The sequence below is a fragment of the Pavona decussata genome, unplaced genomic scaffold (genome assembly GCF_977016875.1).
Source record: "Pavona decussata unplaced genomic scaffold, jaPavDecu1.1 SCAFFOLD_137, whole genome shotgun sequence".
Lineage (NCBI taxonomy): Eukaryota > Metazoa > Cnidaria > Anthozoa > Scleractinia > Agariciidae > Pavona > Pavona decussata.
Window position 1 is genome coordinate 1,244,491 of NW_028145550.1, and position 22,161 is coordinate 1,266,651.

The following is a 22,161-nucleotide window of genomic DNA, read 5'->3' on the forward strand; positions in this document are numbered from 1 at the left end:
AAAGAAATAACAACAAGTAATAAGCACCAACACTTGAATATGTCAAAAAAAAAATACAGACATTCAACTGTCACAATACAAAATAATAAGAAAAAGGTGGTTGATTAATAGTAGTTTGTTGCCTCTTGACAAAGCTTTGTTATTAATTCTTCCACAACTTCATGATAGTTTGTGATCACTGTAACCTGGTGAACAAAAATTAATGCAAGCATGAGGGGTTGTAGATTGACTGCTGAAGCTGCACATTCTCTTTGTGACAATTGAAAAATCTACTCCCACACAATTCTTGCAATTTTGATTCTCCTCTTGAAACACATACCATCAGAGAGTCTTCAAGATGTCAATAAATTGTTGGATTATGAAATACTTCAACAAGAGACAACAGTTAGGTGCACAGCAATATAAATTTTCAGATATCCCAACAATTATAATTAATTTACCACTTGCACCTTGAAGAAGATCTTGTAACAGAGATGTTAGTGCATGAGTTGCCCAAGGTCCTCCCCAGTGAACTGACTGAGAGCCTTTTGGCATCACACACATTCGTAACAACTGTTCTAACTGATCATCAGTCACCACATCAGTAAGGCACACATGTGGTTCACTTACACAGGACAGGTGAGCTACTACCTGGAAATAGAAAAAACAAATTGAACAGTCACAAAAGAGTTCAGGGGCTGGATTCACAAGGAAATCTGTGTCTCGTGTTTTTTGAATGAAAAATCCTGTAAAGAGGAGATGAATGCTCATGCTTAATTGTCATGGTGGTCACATTGAATAGCTCAAAGAGTATTCTTCTGAGGGTTGGTGGGTAGTTGAATTCCTGCCTTGTGCATGGGTGTATCATTAGGTGCAGTAGACACTTTAACCACGACAAGTTGTGTATAAACAGACAGCGAGTACCACACAACAGAAAAACAAACAATGTTTTTCTTTTTGTTTTTGTAATTTTATCTGTTTATTTGTGGGCTTCCTGCAAAGTAGCTTTTAGCTAAGTGGAGTGCCACGTAAAATAAAGATCTTATCTTCTCTTCTCTTCTCTTCTCTTCTCTTCTCTTCTCTTCTCTTCTCTTCTCTTCTCTTCTCTTCTCTTCTCTTCTCTTCTCTTCTCTTCTCTTCTCTTCTCTTCTCTTCTCTTCTCTTCTCTTCTCTTCTCTTCTCTTCTCTTCTCTTCTCTTCTCTTCTCTTCTCTTCTCTTCTCTTCTCTTCTCTTCTCTTCTCTTCTCTTCTCTTCTCTTCTCTTCTCTTCTCTTCTCTTCTCTTCTCTTCTCTTCTCTTCTCTTCTCTTATCTTATCTTATCTTATCTTATCTTATCTTATCTTATCTTATCTTATCTTATCTTATCTTATCTTATCTTATCTTATCTTATCTTATCTTATCTTATAACCATCATGGGAAAGTTGATGACTTCAGAGTTGAATAGACTTAGTTAAGGCTATGGGAAATGGTGTTTGGGACCCACTAAACTTGCAAGACTGGACTTACCTTGCAAGAAATCAAAAACAGCTCAACACTGCAAGTAGAACTCATACTCAGTATGAGGCTGGTCATCTTACGGATCACAGGTACTGTAGTGTTTGCAGGAAGAGGAGTACTTGCCAAAAACACAGTTGGTTGGGGTGTTGATTTCTCAGGTTGTGCTTTGCCCTCATCCACATGTCGCCGCAGTTTTGCTAAGTCCTTCATGTGCTAAAGAACAATGAAGAACTGTGTCAATTGAAGGACAGAACCACATTTAAAAGAAGTGTGACAATATATATTTTCATAAAACTAACACGTAACATGCATGCAATGCAAACTCTTGAAAATTTATTATCACAAAAATGTTGGCATCACTGGTATTGAGAACTTTTCATGGGCCTGTTTGTGTTTCAACATCCTTCATGTGAACTTTTCAAAAAGCGTTTATTTTGGCACTTAAAGCCATGAAACATGAAGATGCTGTACATACAACTTATTAACTTATCTAAGCTAAAACCTGAGTCAGAGCAGTAGATAAGCAGCTAACTATAATTCGTAAATCTAAAATGTGATGCTGCATGTAAGTGCAGTGAAATGAGTTCGAAATAATTATAGAAACCTTATGGAAAGCTTCTCACTTCGCATTTTGATGATGCGATGTCAGAAAACAAGTATTTGTGGCAGCAAAATAATATAATTCCTTTTGATTGTCAGTGGATCTGCTATCTGAGAGATTGTTTCAACACCTTTGCGTTCAAACAGCTATGGATTAATATCATTGTCACAGCATCAGCATTACCTTGTATGCTTGTTTGCCATTTCCTTTTAGCTTGCTCATCTTTATGTGCCGCTGAAGGCGGTAGACACTGCTATCACTGGTAGAACTGCTTGGTTGAGTTGCAGGCATTGGGAGCATGAAGTCCCACCGACTTCGTTTGCATGATTTGCTACTCTTTGAAGGTTTGGAGGACTTGCTCTTGATAGAAGAAGAGGTCCCTCCATTCTTGCCATTTGACCCTTTGGAACTCTCAACATTTTCTGGTGATAAATAAGGTTACGTAAATATTATAGTACATGTAGATGAACACGTACATGTAAATACATGTATAAGGATAATTATAGTCTTCAATACAGCATTATTTTACCTAGATTTCTAAGAGCTGCAGGTGCCAAAAACTTGTCATTGACTAAAAGGCTAACTTGAAGATCAAGTCTGTTGGCCCCTTCATAAGTATAATGATGTAAATTTGTTGTCTAGTACTCTGCCTCGCCATGCCTTGACAAAGAAAGGTGTCAAAGACATAGCCAAGACAATCCAGTTGACCCTTTCAGCAAGCAATTCAAAGTATGTCTAAGGTTATAAAGTACCAGTTAAACGAAGGGAGGAATGTTATGTCAACAGAAACCAGCTACACTGTGATTGGTTTGTACATGTACATGTACATGTACATGTATGTAACCAGCACAACAATTGGTAAATTCTCTGACTAACCTATTCCAGATGTGGGCGGCTTACACTGAACAATGCACGTGTCCAGAACATGTGCCAAGAGGAGTAAAAGCCAGCCAACCAATGTCAAATCCACAGACTCCATATCCACTTTGAGGTCTTTAAGCAGCAGAAGTCCGTCCAAGAGGCTCAGAAAACTTGTCAGCACTGGCTCAATGGATGGAGATTGCTGGCTTAAACTTACGAGTACTGCAAATAACCTGTACATGTAATGCAAAATTAGTCAATTATAAAAATACTGGGTTGTTAAAAAGTACAGTACCTTGGCCACTAAATAATGACAGCCAAAACAGGCAAAAAAAAAAAAAAAAAACAGGACAATTTTGTTTGAAAAAGTGAGGGCCACACATATAATTAGACAACATAGTTATGCTTTCAGCCCCTCAATTTCCATTCTTTCTGTTCAATTTCTGGGGAGCAGGGATGGCACAGTGGTGAGAACACTTGCCTACCACCAATGTGGCCCATGTTCGATTCCCGGACTCAGCGTCATAATTGGGTTGAGTTTGTTGTTGGTTCTCATCCCTGCTCCTAGGGGTTTTCCTCTGGGTTCTCCAGTTTTCCTTCCTCCACAAAAACCAACATTTCCAAATTCCTATTCGACCTGAAAACAGTGGATGGAAGAGCCACTCTATGGAATCCACTGAGATTCCCATTATTTTTGTATTTTTTCCTCCACCCCCCCCCCCCCCCGCCCCCGGGCCACTAGGGATGAAGCACCAGTCCACCACAAGTTGAACACCAGCAATTTGATAGTCTTCCCTAATGAACCATTTCTATCTATTTATTAACAAATGAATCAATCAATTTTCCCTTTCCATACCTTTCTTGTGGAAAAGTACACTTCTGGTTTGAAGAAAAGAACTCTTTCAAGACACTGGACAAAAATTCACCCCACCATGGCCTGTTACCACAAGCATTCAAAAGAAGAGCACCAACCCTCTCGCGCTTCTGTGGGGAGCCGTGCACACACAGATTCCTGAATAGATTTTCACACATCACGGGTGTTACTTGACTTAGCCATGGTTGCCATTCTAGCAGTAGCTTAGATTTAGCCAGATAACCATCTAACGAAGGGCCAACGCCCATAAGTGCCACCACAGAGTCTATTAAACAGTTGCAAATGACCTGCAAATGATCGTATTTGGCATCATCCACAGAGGTCACTGCACTAATGCATTCAGAGTTAGAAGTCAACCTATTGATGGACCGCTCTACAAGGTTGAGCTGATGCTGCAGGTTCATACAATCATTGTACACTTTCTGGACCTTCCTCTCCTCTTCAGTAAGACTTGCACCTTTTCCAGGCACATCCATCCTAGGATGCCTGGGCTCAGTTGACTGTAACAAGTTCCTCAGTTGGGTGCAAGTCAAATTGTAGTGACAGTGAATATCTTCCAGGAGATTGTGTAGTACCGGCAAACAATGTTGGTCATGGTAACCTGCATCCAAAAGCTGTGTTTCTCCATTCAGTGATGTCTGACCACACAGTGGGTGACCATAGAATTCTCCAATCTTCACACGAGCCTTAGCATTGTTCTTGGGCCTTCCAACAACTGTCAACTAGTGAGGTCAAATTAAAGTTGAGTCAGTTTTCCTGCAACCGCTGGTTTAAAAATAATCAATGAAAAGTAGAAGAGAAAATATGGCTGTTTGACTGTTTGATTGGTCGCTTGACTTAAAAAATGTATTTCTGGCTTTGCTTTTCTAACAATATTAATTATTATTTCATTGTAAAAACCTAAAAGGCATGACCTCTTATTTGACATTGACATGTCAGGGCTAAGCCCCAATGTCAACATGTAGATTCTCTCATTGTTTTCTTTTTATTTCCTATGGTACCAGTTGGGAGAAATCACTTCAAAATGGAGACATTATTTTTGTCTTTGGTGATGTTTTCCTTTATTCTCAAGAAGTAGACCTAGTAAGGAGAATTTAGATCCTAGTCACTATTGGGGCTTAAGGTAGTACATGCATGTATGGGTGGGCAGGTAAAAAAAATGCCTTCATATTTGGTCATAACCTATGCGTGAGTGTGCTTGATATGATGGGCTCATGATGGTACACATAATCTTGCTGACTGTCGTGGTGCACTTTACTCATGGACGTTTACATCAACGCAACATGTAAATTAAACCTTTATGACAGCCCTTTACATTATTTGAGCTGTGCTGAATGAGACAAGATCAAGACAATAGAAAAAGCAATGTTCTGGTTTGTTTTTGTGCGTCTCAATAGTTTTCACTTCTGACAAATTGCTAATCCAGAAATAATTAATTTACACACTCTTAAATTTTCAATGAAACTTCTTAATTTGATTCCAGCTTGAACGGGATTCAAACTCATGAACTCTGCTCTACCAACTGCACCAGCATTGCAGAGGTCATGGGCTGAATCCCGTTCAAGCTTGAATTTTTTTCAGGCTCTCTTTTCGCAACTGCTTAAGTTGCGTACTAACTGTGAGGATCTTTCTTCCATTTGATCTTTCATCTGCAGTTCAAATATATGTTTCATACAATGTATATTACATTCAAATTTGATTCACTTACATATGATAATTAATTTTTTAGCCTTAAAGGCCTGAGATCATTTAATTTTCTGATAAAGGAATGCATGATAACCTCTAAAAAACCATACCAATCCAAATTATATTAACTGAAACAGAAGTAATGAAAGTCAGCTAACCTTAACATATCGGCAAACAGGGGGAGGCAAAAGGTCCTTCAGAAGACAAGCACAAAGGTTGATATCTGACACTACTGCTATCCTCTGTACATCTGGGTCATCCCATAGAGTCCAGACGTCGACAGAGAGTGACATTATGTCTGTGCACTGAGGAATCAACACATCTGTCAACTGCACAACACAGCCAAAGTCTATAATAACATGATGACGAGCACCTGCATGAAGTCTGTCAATCACCAACATCTGGGGATGAGGAAGCTGCAGAAGAAAAAGAAACATTTAACCTCACATAATCACAATTCTTTATTTGACGCTTCACTTTTCATTCATTTTGGACTACCTAGGTAACAGCTGCAATGCTGGTCAAAAGAGGTTGGGGCACTACATTGTAATAAGACATGTAACATGATGACAGAGTATGTACACGGCACAGGGGAGCAGGGATAGAGCAGTGGTGAGAGCACTTGCCTACCACCAATGTGGCCTGGGTTTGATTCCCGGACTCGGCGTCATACGTGGGTTGAGTTCGTTGTTGGTTCTCGTCCTTACTCTGAGGCTTTTTCTCCCGGTTCTCAGGTTTTCCTCCCTCCACAAAAACGAACAGTTCTAAAATTAATTCCAATTTGACCTGGCAGACCATACGCCTTTGAACGAGTTCCTAGAGCACTTTGGTGCTTCGTGGGTAAATGAATTACATTTACAGCACTGTACATGTACATGTAGCTGAGAAGAAGGCATTTTCCAAGCCACACTTCCTCCAAATCAATTTTCAGTGAAAGCGGCAACTTATTTCTAACCTAACCCAATCTAACCTGCATAAGATGCTGTTGGACTGGCTGTGGAGTAGGCATACCAGTGGTTCTATCCTGCTTCCTGGTGGATCCTACTTGTTTCTTCTGCTGGGCCAGGTTAATGGGAGTGCTGGTGGACGTCATGGGAGTTCCAATGGGTGGTTGAAATGGTGGTAGAATAGTGGGCGGAGGCATCCACGGGTCACCGGCGGGGTCACTAACTTTAGACAGAAATTTACCAGGAAACAGAGACCACATAGACAGGTCTTCTAGCTCCTTTTTGTGCTTCTCCAGCTGTTGCTTGTGTTGTTGCAGACTAACTAGCTGCTGTTGGTGCTGCTGCATCTCAAGAAAACATGTAGCATCAAAATGTTAGCAGCAACATCATTTTTGTTTGAATACAGTACCATGCAAAATTAATGCAAGTTGACAGTGTCAACTAGAAACTCAATCCCCAATTCTGTAATAACATTAATTTTATCCTTAAACAGTTGTAAGTCTGGCCCGCCTAAATTAACTCTCGCTACCTGTGGACCAGTCTCTCTTTTTTGCTATTTTTTTTTTAAAACTTGACACTTCAATAAACTTGAACTTGTCTCAGGATAATTACCATGATCTAGACTAAGGGAACCAGTTGAAATTTTTTTGAAACTAAAACAAATTTGAAATAAAAAAAGCAAATAAATCGCATTTCCACTGTTGGAAAGTCCTTTTACTTAATGTTGACCTTCTCTACATGAAGACATTAAGAGAGATTTACTGTAAACTAGTGTTTAAGGCAAAGAGCAAATGCCAGATTCACATTTACGTTTCCTCAAAAAGAATTAGTTTACTAAATAGATAGGAATAGTGCAGAATAATTCTGGCCTTAACAAGAAACTACACAACTCAACTTCAGTTAGAAACAGAAAACACTGAGCGACAAACATCTAGGACAATCAGTTATGAGGTTTTTCTTTTGTCGTTTGCTATTTGTCATAACCGAGATCCTAAATCTCTCTATTGCTGCATCAAGACAATTTTTGTAAAGCTAGTATGTTAGTATACCAATAGATGAACCTACCCTTTGCTTATGTTCTAGACATCTTATAATGCAAAATAAGTGTTTAAGTTCATAAAAATATATTGCTACCTTCAACATCTGAAGCTCCTGCTCCAGAGCAGCCAAGGATGCTGACACTGTTGGCAAGGTTGCAGGTGGAGGAATCGGCATTGCAGAAGACATGAAGGGGACAGCACTTGGTACTCCTGAAGCCCCTACACTGACTGTAACTTGCTGGAGGTCGCCCCTCTCTACTCTGGCACCATCGCTGGTTGAACAGCATACAAAATGAAGAGGTTGTACTTCTAACAGTCCCTGACAAGCCAGTAATGAATTTACACTGGTCCAGGACTCCTGCTCAGGGGTAGGACTGATGGTAGAAGCAGCTGCTCCTTTGTGGGCTAGAGATGGTGTGGTTAGAGGACTGACAACAGGTGAATTCTGCTGGGTGGTGGAGGCTTGTGGTACAGCATCAAACAAGATAGGGTCCAGAGGGCAGCCATAAAGTCCATATCTACATCATAAAAAAGACCAAACAGAAGTGATGATTGTAAAATTCAAGCCATAAAAAATAACATGTAGCCCGTAACTTCCTTTTCTGTCACCAAAACTCACATAAGGATTGAACATTCCAAAGGGTTTTTTTAAGACAAACAGAGTGGAAAATTTGGCCCTTTTTAAAAAAATTTACCATTTTTGTACCTGACAAAGCAGCACCTGAGGGAGCAATAAAAGACTCTCTTCCATTTCCCACCACTATTGTAAGGTATTTCTGTTCCAAAAATACCTCAAAAATTCATCAGCTTGAATCTACATGTACAGTGTACATGTACCAATGCTAGCAGTTTTCAATTCCTACCTTGACCGTAAGGACAGATGCTCTCGCAATCTTGCAGCATTGAGTTTAGTTGACAGAAACTCTAGCAATTCCAAGCAAACAAAGCTAGTAAGAGTAGAATCTGCCTGAGCTGCAAACCCAGTCAGCAACTTAAAAAGCCAATGGACTGCACCAGAAGAGACTGCACATGGTGTCTTTCGCAGAACATCCAGGATTGCGTCCAACAGAGACCTTCTGAATGACGATGTTGAGACTGAGGATGACCTGTGGGATGCCGCTTTCCTGGAAGACAAGATGGAAACAAACCAGCACAATCAATGCTCAATAATCCTGACCTCAATTGCCCTGCCCCTCACTTAAGGAAGACAACAAATCTCTGGCAGTGACCACCCCTAGGGGTCTCTCTCAAAAATTTACATTCACTTTGGGGGCATTCAAAACTCATCACTTCATTAATTATTGTAAACCGCGCCACAAGCAGTCTGGCAAAGTCCCCCACACAGTGCTGTACAGTAAATTATCCCTGAAAATCCCAAGAGGGAGTGGATAATATGATATATGCATATTTATGTATGTACATTAATACATCAGTTGGCACAGTTTGCAATGGTAAAGCATAAAATAGACACCAAGAAAAGGTAATTTACATGTACATACCTTCCACACATCATGAGCAGTCGGCTACACTTGTGAGCTATACTCCGTCCACAGCAAAGGTAACATGTGTGAATCAACTTTGGTAGATAAGCTTCTACCTTTTGAATCAAAGCAGTATCTCTGTAATCCCTACGAAGAAAAAAGCAAAACATTAGACAACTTTTGTAGGGACTATTGCCGTATACCGTAAGCATGCTGGGAAATTCCATACACGTACATTTTAAGGCAACACTGTGCTTTGCTTTGAATGAAGTTAATCCAAAGCACTGATACTCTCAGTGTCTTCCTGGTGTCGACAAGAACTTGACAGTACCTATTATAACCAGACCAGTGCAGTGCTTGTACAATTGAAGGGGTGTGTGGAACAAGGCCCTAAGTGACTTTTGATGTGAGATCAAATTCTCCTTTTTTTTCAAAAGTGAATACAAGGCAATTTGGAAGGAGAGTCTAACAATTTATCAGAAGTCATTTAGGGCTTTTTCCAGGCACCCCTTCAATTATTATTTAAAATGATGCTCAAAAATCAGACACCAAATAATGCACTCTTGACTTTACTCACCACAAAAAATAACATGAAATTTTGGTGACTGTTGCACAATACAGGTTCAGAATTTTTTTGGGGGGAGGGGGGGCTCATAGCCTGTGAGTGTGGGGGGGGGGGGGAGATGGGAGGGTAGTGGCTCAAATGCAAAAACATAATGGAGTTGAACAGGATATTCCTGAGATTGTTCCTGAATTGGTATTTGGGATGAAAAGGTTCTTCACTTCCTGTGTTTTTCACAGATTTGGGAAATACTAGTTTTTTTTTTTTTTTTGTACATAGTAAGAATCTTGCAGCTTCAGTCATTTTATCGGTATTACTTACTAAAGACATTCATTACCTAGTCTTGTAGTTGACCCAAATGCCAGCAATCCAACAAAGGAGTTCAAGGGCCAGTTTCCTGCCATCGTTTACTCTAACAGCTCCAAGCACAGGTTCACATCCAACAACAACATCAAGAAGTCGACCAGCACTGTTTTCCAGCAAACTGGTTCTCAATTTATGGCAGTCTGCTGGCGAGTTGTTCTTGAACCTTGTCACTGTAATGGACACCTCAGAGAGATCTTCACTAGGCCCACAACTGTCAAATACAACCAGCAAAATTCTACTGCTGGACTTGATCAGCTGTGGGCTTGTCAGAGTCACACGGCCATGTCGTCCTGTGCTGTCAAGCCCTAGTTTCAAATTCACAGGGCCACAGACAATTGTGTTTTGCTCTTGTGCTGAGGCCAGTATTCCTTTCTTTTGATGCTCTGCTAAGGGCACAGCAAAGGTCTTGTGATTGGGTTTAAGGGAACAGGGGTAAGGGGGCTTCAGGAGATAAACATTTGTTGTTGGTTGTGTTGTCATAGGGCTTAAGGAGAATCTGATGTCGACGTGGCCCACGTGGCAATATCTTGGAAGCACAAGCTCAACAACCTGCTCCTTTGCCAGAAAGCTGAAAAATAAATAAACAAAAGAATGAAAAAAAAAAAAGAAAAAGAGTCATTCTCATAACCCTAAACTATGCAAATTAATTATGAGCTTATAATACAGCAGGATGGTTGAAATAAGAGGACTTTGGATGAACAGCTGCACAGTATAAATAACATTTATTTACTGTTCTTGTTTGAATTGGCATGAGTGGTACTGCAAACGGAAGCAGATTTGGAGAGACTGACACCTATTGATCCCCTAAATTAAGAGCTTTGTTGACTTTGAAAGTTACAGTGTATCTCCAACTGGAACACTGTATTTTATAGCCATCCTGTTTCCTCAATACTCCTGTTAGTCCTGCATGCCATGCAACTCTAACACAAACCAAAAACTTTAACTCTCTTACAAGTGGATTTGGTGTGTTTACCTGCTGTTTTCTGACCGCAGTTTCCAAGTCCTGGTGTGTAACACAGGGTCTAACAGTGTGTGTTGGTGAAGACGCTGCTGATCCTGTTGAACCTCCACCCAAGAGGAAGGCACAGATGCTGTGAACCTTGGCATCAAAGTCACAAACTCTGTCAGCTGAACCAAAGATATCAGGGACTCTAAAGTGACGGGTTCATCTGGACTGAGAGCAACTGCTACAAGAATGAAAAAATGTGAGGTGGCATGAATATCAAATTACATGTGCATGGAACATTCAATGTTACGGGCTGAAAGCAAACAAGGAAACACTTCACAACAGTCTCTCTTTGAATGGCTTCTTTTCAGGGTAGCTTAATATCAGAAGGCATTAACCAGGGGTTTATTAGAAGCCAGGACACAGGAACCTGCCCCCATTGTACTCTGAACATGGTGCCTGCCTTTGGAGAGATTTAAAGCTGTCCAAAAAAAGTGGTACCCAGGGACAGTGTATTTACCATTCCTTCCTACCAGAAAAATTAGTGAAAACCTTGACTAACATTATGACTTGGTCTTGACAATAAGGACATCTACATTTAACATGCAGCTGTAACAGACTCATACTACAGCTTAAACATGTAACCCTCTAACAAACTACTGTATCTAAAGGCTGATGGTTAGGTGGGCTTACTGCATTATCAGAGGGATGTTTGCTGCAGAGATGAGGGCACCTTTTTGGGGGAGCTACTTTCAGAGGAATTACCAGTTGGTACATGTACATTTATTTCATGGCAAGCTTTGTATTTTGTACCTTGTTGTGTTGAGGAACCTCCTGAAGATACTTCTGAAGTGCCATCTGTCCTGTCACCTTCTGTAGTACCTACATCTGTTTCTCTCATCAGCTGGTTTCGTAACCCAAGAAAACACATCATGCCATCCTCCGTGCATGCACAGAAACAGTCCATTCCTGGACAGTTCAAAATGTGTGTGATCTTTGAACTCTCATTTGACGGAGTGAACTTGGTTAGAATGTTCAGAGAGTCTGCATCAATGACAACAATGCTGCCATTTGCAGCACCAACCAAAAGTTGATTTGGTGAAGAAAGTTCAACTTCTGGTTCTTGAAAATGGATATTTGTGTCACCTAAGAGGTCACGACTTTCAACTGGAAGAGCAACTAGGCTACTTACAATACCCTCTGAGGCTGGAAATTGTTTTGTTCTTGTAGGCTTCCAGGACAGCGTTCTTTCTCCATTACTAGTTTCTATTCTGTAGACTGCCAGCGTGCTTTGAGTAAAATTGTGTTCATGGCTTAGAGTACTTTGATGAATACTTGCTGATACAGTGGAACAGCCAGCACTTAATTCAACGGTATCTTCATTTTCATCATTCAGGACAATGTTATCTAATTCCTTTTTACCTCCACAAGAACCACTACAAACAAAATTAACCAAGAGATTTTGACCATCTCCAAAAGGAACTATTTCTGAGATCTTACAATGCTGCCCTTTACAAACTCCTGATAATTCCAGGCATTGAATAAGTTTTCTAAATTTATTTTTTTCCTCTGTGGGTTTCTTAGCCTTTCCTTTGTTGCCATTTTCCTCGCCAGCGATGGCCTCGGCAAATTTCTGCAGCACAGAAGAGTGAAGGGTGTCAGGGGGAAGAACAGGCAGTTGATCATATAACCAGTCGTCGTCACTTCCAGATGGAGTGTAGGGATCTTGTAACATCATTTCTTTCTCAAGTTCAATACTACTATCTACATTGAATGGCAGCTTTGCTGTAGTCTCGTTGTTTGCTGTTAAAATGTCATAGACCAAAATGTACGGACAAAGTGGATTTCCAAATGTCAAACATGAGTCATCTTTGTTGACAGTCTTTGCAGCATCCGCTGACACAGTGTGGTCCTTGTTAACGGATAACGCAATTAACAGAGTTGCCGTGTGTCCAAATGATTGGCATTTCTGGCCTATGGTAGTTGTGGGATCTTTTCCACATGAGCAAACAATGGAAACAGTGCAAACAGCCAACTGTTCTTTGTTCTTCTGTTCTTCAGGATCTTTAGTTTCAGGTGGATCATCAGTGCCATTGTCCTCAGCTTAAGATAACAGACATGACTAACATTAATAATTTAATAAAAATAGAAAATTGTACTGTATAGACCTTATTCATAAAAATATTAATAATGGTGATTCATACATGTAAATTACTCTAACTTATTTTATGAAAAATAGCCTTACTAGCCTCATTAGCATGCGCAAAGTTCAACACAATTATTTTCACCTCTAAAATTAGGTTAGTAGAGCTAATTAACATGTATGTATCAAAAAGAATAATAAATTGCCCGCCATTTATGAATAAGGTGTACAATGTATGTTGAGAAAATTTAATACGTGCATAACAACCAAAGAATGAGGGTGTGTGCTTTGTTTGATTGAAACCATGACTTGTTTTTGGTCACTCTGCAGTTCTAAACAATGAATTATTTTATTGTTGAGAGCAAAGCTGTCATTAAATGTTGAGCCCCTGCTATAATTGCATTGAGTTCCACCGTACACAGCCTACGTGTAACAATCTTGTTGACTTGCAAGTAATCAGTATGAACCTACACCAAGTAAACATGCAACAGTCATAACATCACTTGGAGCATCAAGTGCCATCACAGATATTCAACCATAGGAGGTGTAACAGTTTACGCCCTTCACAACAGCCACAAAAGGGACTTGCCTGGGGCCGGGAGCATTGCTGCCTAAGGGAGATGGGAACTAACAAGGTGATATGTTATAGGTAGTATGTCTACCATCAGTCTACAGTGTAGTCATCAACTTGAAAGTTACAGAAGATGTGCTTGCACGGTTTATGATGGGAGCTTTCCACATCATGTGCTGTTTCATGATGATGGGGAGCTTGGTTGTCGGCAGTTTTGTATCTTATTCTAATGAAATTAATCAATTAATGTACAGAGTTACTGGGCATCCTACATGTGTATTGATTGCTCACCATGGGAGAGCTCCCAAAACGAAACTGTATAATTATTTACTGTTAGACTAGTTACATGTACATGTAGCTTCTCATTCAACACTTGGTGAATTGCACACAGTAAATGACTTGTATGCAAACTGATTGGGTTAACCAGAGGAGAAAAAAAAGTTGCCGCTCAAGTTTATAGTAATTACTGTACATGTATTCAAAGCTGTGCGATATAAACAATTGCTTAGTCTTATCAACAGAGTCACTAAGGTGATCTGGTCACCATAAAGAAACTCAAGTGTTGACATTTGGAACGTCACAGTGTAATCCTTCATCAGAGATGTGTTAGCACCTGTACTTTGCTCTGGCAAAGGGTTACAATGTGTACTCAATGCTCAAAACATCAGCACTCCAATCTCTTTAAGGTGGCTACATCACCTTTAGTTATCAACTCTACTGATAACATCAAACAGTCGTTTCCACTCCCAACTGACACAGCACCACAGTTTCTTTAGAAACTACAGACAACTCCAGATAACTCAAACCTTCAAGGGAAATTGAAAAAGGTTCGAGTTATTGGGAGTTCGAGTTATCGAGGGTAAAATTATATAGAAAATGACCTGAAACGAAGGGAAAATTGGTTCGAGGTAGCACAAGGTTCGAGTTAGCAAGGGTTCGAGTTATCGGGAGTCAACTGTACATGTAATTCCTTTATCAAATGAATATAAAGTTAACACAGATCAAAAAGGACAAGTGCAGAAGATACATGTACACTTCATTTCAGTACAACTACATGTAGGGTGGTGATAGTAAACAATTTATGTTACATGTGAATTACTACTGAGGCTTAAAAATTCAAACTACACAGACCTTGGCTGTTGTGGTTTTCTGTACTGGCATTCTCTGGCAGTAAAACATCCTTTTCAGAGCTTTCATCGTGATTGTTCTCCACTGGATCACTTGTGATTTCCAAATCCTTTTCCTGCTCTTTGCAGAGTGCATCTACCTCTTCACTCTCTGGTTCTGCCCAAGCAACAAAGCTTGTGGGAGGACCAAGGGTTGTCGATGAATCACACTCTTGGGTTTCTGCAACTTCACCTGGCAGTTTAACTTGAAATTCAGTGTGGATCTAAAGTAGAGGGCAAAGACAGAATGCAGTACAGCACTGTACAGTATGAACAGTGGAGATGTTACGTGTACACTGTAGGTGTCCAACTCAGTATGTGAAATGCTATAATCAGTTGTCCATAAGCAGAAACAACAACACTTGTAACACTTTAATCTAACATGCAAAATCACTACATGTACAATGGAACTGGCCCACAAATAGCAATATTTGCAAGTCTAGGTAGGTCATTCGAACGATGAGCAAATAATTAACTAAATAAATAAAGACAAGACACTACTGCGATTAAAACGTATATAAGAAATCAAAGAGAGAAGAAAACCAGATTTCAAGGGTTGAGGATGGATTCTACAAATACAGTAAAAACCTGCGTGTAAGAACCTACTTTTTTCGAGTTTGGCAAAACAGGTTCTTATATTTTGGGGTACTTACTGGCATTTTAGGCTAAGTAGGTTCTTAATTAGGTTCTTAATTTTTATGGAGTAGAAAATACTGTAGTATAATATATGGTTTGTTCTTCATTATAAACTGTTACTGAAAAACAGTATTTTATAGAATAAATGCTTATAATCAAGAACAAACCAGTTTCAAGATGATACAGGCAAGGAACACTTAAACCAAGACCAAGATTACATACAAATGATACATTCTCTTAATTGTAGCCGAATTGTTTTATAACAACAGTTCACATTTAACATACATGGTGCATTTTTAGTTTCACTGTGCAATTTTTTGATCTCTAAGGACAACCTTTTTGGTAAAATATTATAAATAAAATAGTTTCACCCCACATATAAGAACCTGTTGGAATTTTTTTGGCTAAATAGGTTCTTATATTTTGGGGTATTAAAGTAGCAAATTTCTGCCAGGAGGTTCTTAATTTTCTAGGTTCTTACACGCGGGTTTTTACTGTAGTAGATAACTTTGAAACAAGTTTATACTTGAATCTTCATCTTCCAAAACTCCAGTCAAGATCTAAAGAAGCTTTTTCTTAAAAGATCTCTTTGTTGACAGGCCGGTAGCTCATTCCACTGTTTTGCACTGAGCATGGAGCCCAAGAAATAATTGCCAAACATAATATGAAAATACATGTACAGAATGGTAAAAATGAAGCAAAATTTATTTTTGCACAGTAATAAGATATAATGCATGAAATGTAAGATTCCAAAGTTGAGAATTGATGATTTTACAAGCACTAAAAGTTGGACTAATTTGACCCCAAAAATGGTCTGGAGACTGGGTAACTTCCAAGTATTAAATTCCACTGATACCATTCCATTTTTACTGTACATGATTTTATATGTGCATTTAACTGGTTTTGTGTTTGTGTTGAAACACCACACACAATCGTACAATACAAGGATTTTTAAGGAAAACTTTTGCCATGGCTTTGATTATCAGCCTTTACACTAAAAATTAATGCTTAATCAAATGATTGTCCAAGCTTCTTGCTTCCAACCTTAAGCTCATCTTGAATATCCCAGATGATAACTTGTCCATTTTCGCTGCATGTTGCTACGTAGTGGGAACAGGAGCTTTCACTGATAAACTAAAACACAAAGATTATTTTTGGCCTGTTAGCTTCCAATAGTAAATAATAATAAATTAATAACAGCAATAGTAATAATAATAATAATAATAATAATAATAATAATAATAATAATAATAAATTAATCATTGTCAGGTCAGCAAGTTCTCATGGGAGAATGGTTCACTGCTACTCAATCAAGAATTTCCAAACAGGAGCTTGTTGGCTCCTCTTTGATACCACATCACCATCACACCAGTCTTGAGTACTTAACTGTAATATATTTTCTACCTTTGTCTGAGTCTCTTACTTTGATTTGAGTTGTTTCATGGCCATATGCTGGAGAAGTGGCAAGTGATACTGCAAAAAAGGAAAGGATTACACATAAAACAACAACTAAATTACATGTAATGTGTAGAGCACAAAATCAGCTTAAACTTGTCATTCTGTAGGCAAAATAATTTATGTAATTATTAGCAATTTGGAGTTGACATCCGAAACCCTCATACTTGTACACGGTCTTATAATTCCTTCTTATTAGACTGTATGATGGTTTATTCCTTATACATGTAAGGTCTGTCTCCTTCCACATGGCATTCAGATCACGAGTGAATAAATAATAATAATAGTAATAGTAATAATAATAATAATAATAATAATAATAGTAGTAAGCATTATTCAATCAAAAAAAGACATATCAAAAGTTACAAACATCAACAAATTAACTAATTAAAAAAATAAGATCTGGGGGTATATTTACAAGGAAGAAAGTGAAAGAAAAATAACTATGCAGTATACTGTTACAATTCAAGCTGAATCATAATATAGGAAGTCATAGTTAACAATTATCTAAGCACTCAGTATTAACTAGTATAAAGGAAGTTGAGATGTTTTTATGAAGGCTGAAAAAAGAATCTTTTACAGTCCGTAAGATGGAATATAGTGGATGGCATTCGTCCATACTAATTTCTATCTGACTTTTCTAAAAACATACATGTATTTCTGTGAGAAAAATGTAAAAACTTAATAAAAATGTGGAATTATCATTGTATGCCACTAACCTGCCATTGGAACATTCTTTGTGTAATTCCCCCTCACAAATGAACAATCCGGACAATGACGCTCATGTTCTGACCTACAGTTTACCATAGAAAATAAACCATTATAAAACAGTCAAGCTGCGTGACTATGGTTTGGTTCAATAAGATAAAATGGTCACAAGATGTAAACAACTGACAGTGACATCATTTTCAATTTTGATTAAAAGTAACTGTAACTTTTAACTTTGATTTTCTGTGACACAAATTACAATGTACATATGACAGTGAAAAACATTCAGGGCTAATGAAAAACTCAAGATTGCTACTTGACTACAGATACATGTACAGTTCACTCTACTTCATGCAACTGAAGAAAGACGTACATGTACATGTACACATGTACACGACAGTATGCGTATTAGGAAATTGCTACTGAATATTACTGTATTTTTTGGGCGTATACCGTCAAGTCAAAATCTGGGTCCAAATTAACAAAAATTACTGATAATTAGTTATTTCACTTTGCCAAATTGGTGACCTTCATGACAATAATTTTAGTTAACAGCTGGTATTTTCTACTTGCCATAGCAACCAAAACAGTTGCAGGTTGGAGCACTCTAGAATGCCCAGTTTTCATTGTCTGATTAAGAGTCTGGTGAATTCTGTAGGAAGTCCACTGGGCAAACACTTACCATGGCTCATCTGTTGGCTCCCAGCAAACTAAACACACGTTACATGTGAAGCAAAGGGCTCTGTCATCTCCACGATTGCCAGGCTGAAAGGGAGTAACAACATTTGGAATGATCAAGTTTACTATTTGCAAGAGGGAAGCAAGGCTTAAGGTAAACTACAGATAAAGCCGTAAGAGATTATACCAAATGTACACTACATGTATTTGAGATACCATTAGTAACAGTCGGTTTCTCGAGAAATTTTGAGTACAAAATAACATCATTGCTCAAGTTCATATCATTAGTGTTTCTTTTAGTACTAAGCACCATTATCCCCACATAATTATATTTTTATTCTCCCTTGTTAATTTTGCAAATTCAAATGTTACAATATTGTTGTTCCATTGTATTCTTAGCATATTGACTTCAATAATTTATTGTGCAAATATGTATTTATTCCTCTTGAGGGCCACAAACTGTAATAGGTTATTATGCCTCCCTCTTTACATTCAATTATTGTATTGTATTGTTTGTAATGGGGTTTGGAGGAGGAAGAGACCAGCATATTTTGTCAACACTACCTTGCAACTTACCTGGTGGTAAAAGCCAGCTTTTGCCATTGCTTCAGGATATGCCCACCTTGATGAGAAAAAAGAATGAATCAAGTGAAAATATAAATAACTAATTAAAAATCACAAGTAGAGTCTTCAGGAGAGTTGATTACAAGTCATTATTACTTCACTACAAATGACTGACACTCATGTTGTATTGATTATTCAAACAGAACAAAAAACAATCAAATACTTTTGAAAAACTGTACGTACATGTACAATGTAGCTTTGAAATTTTTAGCATGAATGTCACGTTTTAAACACATGAATGATCTCACAAAATGTATAATTTTTACAATTTGTATTGTATTTATTTAATAGATTCAGGTTTTCAGAGATGTTTACATGTTCTAGGCAACAATTTTAATTGTAAGATCCAGACTATTCCTACATTGTACTGTATGCCAATGGCATTGCTTTACATTCAAGATGATTACAGATCATGACTTGTTTGCTTGTTTGAGACCTAAATAACTCCATACTTTACAAACCTTAACACCAAAAATACATGCACACATCAGACAGAGAATTTTTATTTCTCAAACAAATATTGACTTTTCCATGACAGTCAATAACAGCTGTACATGTTGTATGCATGAACTGTAATGGTAATCAATTGAAGGGCTGAGAGCACATCCGACCTAAATGACATTTCAGATTGCTTTGTTTTGTTTTAGCTCAGATTCACCGGAGTTTTTACATGTGGCCTTGAATTCCTTCAGGAAACATTGCTCCAATGTTTTATCTGCTGTTTTGCGCTTTGTTTTGTGATAAAACAGAAATCTTCATTGATTGATTTATTTTCCAATAGGGTCACCCCTCAATGATGAAGATTATCGGTCGAGCAGTCAGCAGGATGTTTACATAATTTGAAATTTGAGTTCTAAAAAAATCCACATTACTTGAATGAAGCCTTCAAAATACAGATTCATGATCAGGTAAAGCATTCCATTGTTGAACAGTCCTTGGGTAAAAAGAGAGTCTATGGTACATACTGTATTCTGAGTAGGATTTGATAGTTGTGAATGAGTGTTCCTTTGTGTGTCTAGTTTGTCTTACAGGTTTCTTCAAATTATCACATGGTTTACTGCAACAAGGTTGTTAACAATCTTAAACAGGAGAACAAGGAGAGCAACAGCTCTCCATTGTTCTAGAGTGGGCCAGTTGAGCTCTTGAAGCACAACCTTACCCATAATCATAGCTTTTTATTGCAAACGAAGCGCAAAGCAGCGGATAAAACATTGGAGCAACTTTTCCTGAAGGAATTCAAGGCCACATTCAAAAACTCCGGTGAATCTGGGCCAAAACAACAAAAAGTGATCCATGAAATGTAATTTACATTGCTTATGCACTCAGCCCTTTAATTGTTGTCTCACTAAGTTTCTGATTAATTAATGAATATTATTTTGATGATGCCGCACCACCAGCGAACGCATACTGTACCGGTATTCCTTGTGAGGCCATGACACAAACGTCTTTCTCCGTTCTGCTTCCAGAAATAATTGAGGTTTCAACGCGACACCAAGCAGATATAATGTCCTTGCATGCACAGCAGCAGCCACAGGAAGGGCAACATGATTTTTGTGGCTTTTCTCCAGGAATTTAGTCAGATCACTGAATGCAGCATCCAAGGCACCACAGGCATACTTTAGCTGGCAGGTGCACCACTTGGAAAAGACAGTACACCATTCAAATAAAAATTAATAAGATTCAACTTCTCCACACAGTTTAGTAGACATTATTTTCATGTGGTCCATAGACCTGATACAAAAATGGCTGACATTTTACTAATTTACCTCATTCTTGAGTTCAATAATCAAAAGAACATTTTTACCTTGAATGAGGCTAGCAGAGCAGTTTTGCATAAGGTCTATTGCAGATACATTTACACAACATTATGGCACAATTCTTATTAGAGAGATTTAGCATCGCGTTTATGGCAAACGGCAAACGTCAGACTGAAATTTTCTCTTTGATGAAAAACAATGAAGCTATTTTGGTTTAAGCTTATCTCCACCAAGTCGGCGATAGCTATCGACCAAACTCGAAAAAGAGAGAAGCGAGTACGAGAAACGCAAGTTTATGCATTTTAGAACGAACAGCGGCTTGACGTTTCTCGTTTGGTGTTAGCCGTAAACACAAAGCTAAATCTCTCTAATATCTACCTATTTAACAATCAAAACAGTGTGTTACTTTAGTGGTTGTGATTACTCTTTTCATTCAATTTCGGTGCTTTTCTGAAGTTTTGGGGAAATCCAGAAATCCAAGATATGTAGCAGATCCAAGATGGCCACATTCAGCATAACGCAGACTTTAAAGGAAACATCTTTAGAGGTACTATTATTATTTGATACTCCAAGTGTCATTCTCATGTTTTACAGTGTAGACTTTCCATGCTCAGCCCTAGAAGACGACAAAAAGCCCTGTCTTGGAAGGGTTAAATATGTAAAATTTTCACCAAAAAGTACTGTAGGCACTTTAAAATTAAATTAATTTTTTGAATATTTTAACAGCCTGCCAGCATTCAATGGGAACCCTGCCCTTTAGTTGTTAATAAAATCTAATTACCTTAATTGCTTTATCGTGACTGGAATTCAATAGCGACTGTGCCTTGTCCACTTCCTCTTTGAGCATAGACTGCACATCCTTCATACACTTCACTCTTACACCTTCGTCTGCGGCAGATATACATAACTCCATAGCTGACAATAATTGGAGAGCCTGGAAAATATTCAATGGGAGGAATAAAATAAAGAATATTCAAAAGATAGACAGTGTCTTACCAACTAATTTATTATTGAAATATTAGCTAATCTAATTTTCATGTTATGTTGCCAATTCCACCAAATTACAACTAAACTAGATATACAGATGTACATCTAAAAAACATAACACAGAGCAATAGAGAACAAGTCTAGTGATAAGTACAGGATTACAAGGCTAGAAATTGATTTCCGTTCACCAAATTTCATTTAATGGGACAGGCAGTCCGGAAAACAAATTCCCATCCTAGTATACAGTAACTTTTGAGTTTTCACCCATTACTTTGTCTGTAATACGTGTATTTTTGCTTTCATTGCTTTTGGAAATGTCTTTCTCACACATCGCTGGGAGCCATGTCAAGCCGACCACCGCAAGCCTGACCTTTATTCACACAATAACAATAACAGCTTCACAAAATATACAAGTATACATGGAAGGTCAAAGCATGTACTCGCTAAAAATCAAACAAAATCTTAATTCGTTTAGGAGTGAATTGAACAACTGAAAAACTCTAGGGTGGGTGGGTGGGAAGGTCAGCAATGGCGGTCATCAAAAAACAACTGCCCACCCTTACATGTCACATGACCTAAACCGATCCCCAGGCCC

At 38.3% G+C, this 22,161-nt stretch overlaps 1 protein-coding gene across 5 annotated transcripts in view; it reads right to left on the reverse strand.

Annotated features, from left to right (window-relative positions):
- The window catches only part of LOC146467225 (dual E2 ubiquitin-conjugating enzyme/E3 ubiquitin-protein ligase BIRC6-like), a 47,330-nt gene that overhangs the window by 21,952 nt on the left and 3,217 nt on the right, over positions 1-22,161 (reverse strand). Inside the window, exons 3-23 of one of the 5 annotated variants that reach the window (XM_085126269.1) lie at positions 21,361-21,513; positions 20,236-20,459; positions 18,775-18,820; positions 18,203-18,285; positions 17,532-17,605; positions 16,781-16,830; positions 16,402-16,491; positions 14,687-14,945; positions 11,655-12,944; positions 10,869-11,079; positions 9,867-10,463; positions 8,986-9,114; positions 8,350-8,610; positions 7,581-8,004; positions 6,470-6,793; positions 5,658-5,915; positions 3,796-4,535; positions 2,955-3,172; positions 2,262-2,500; positions 1,487-1,690; positions 441-630 (exon numbers count right to left, since the gene is read on the reverse strand). In XM_085126269.1, coding sequence (XP_084982395.1) covers positions 441-630; positions 1,487-1,690; positions 2,262-2,500; positions 2,955-3,172; positions 3,796-4,535; positions 5,658-5,915; positions 6,470-6,793; positions 7,581-8,004; positions 8,350-8,610; positions 8,986-9,114; positions 9,867-10,463; positions 10,869-11,079; positions 11,655-12,944; positions 14,687-14,945; positions 16,402-16,491; positions 16,781-16,830; positions 17,532-17,605; positions 18,203-18,285; positions 18,775-18,820; positions 20,236-20,459; positions 21,361-21,513 — 6,064 coding nt within the window. Of the gene's footprint in view, positions 1-440; positions 631-1,486; positions 1,691-2,261; positions 2,501-2,954; positions 3,173-3,795; positions 4,536-5,657; positions 5,916-6,469; positions 6,794-7,580; positions 8,005-8,349; positions 8,611-8,985; positions 9,115-9,866; positions 10,464-10,868; positions 11,083-11,654; positions 12,945-14,686; positions 14,946-16,401; positions 16,492-16,780; positions 16,831-17,531; positions 17,606-18,202; positions 18,286-18,774; positions 18,821-20,235; positions 20,460-21,360; positions 21,514-22,161 lie in introns of all 5 variants that reach the window. The other 4 variants (XM_085126273.1, XM_085126270.1, XM_085126272.1 and 1 more) reach the window with 4 other exon arrangements.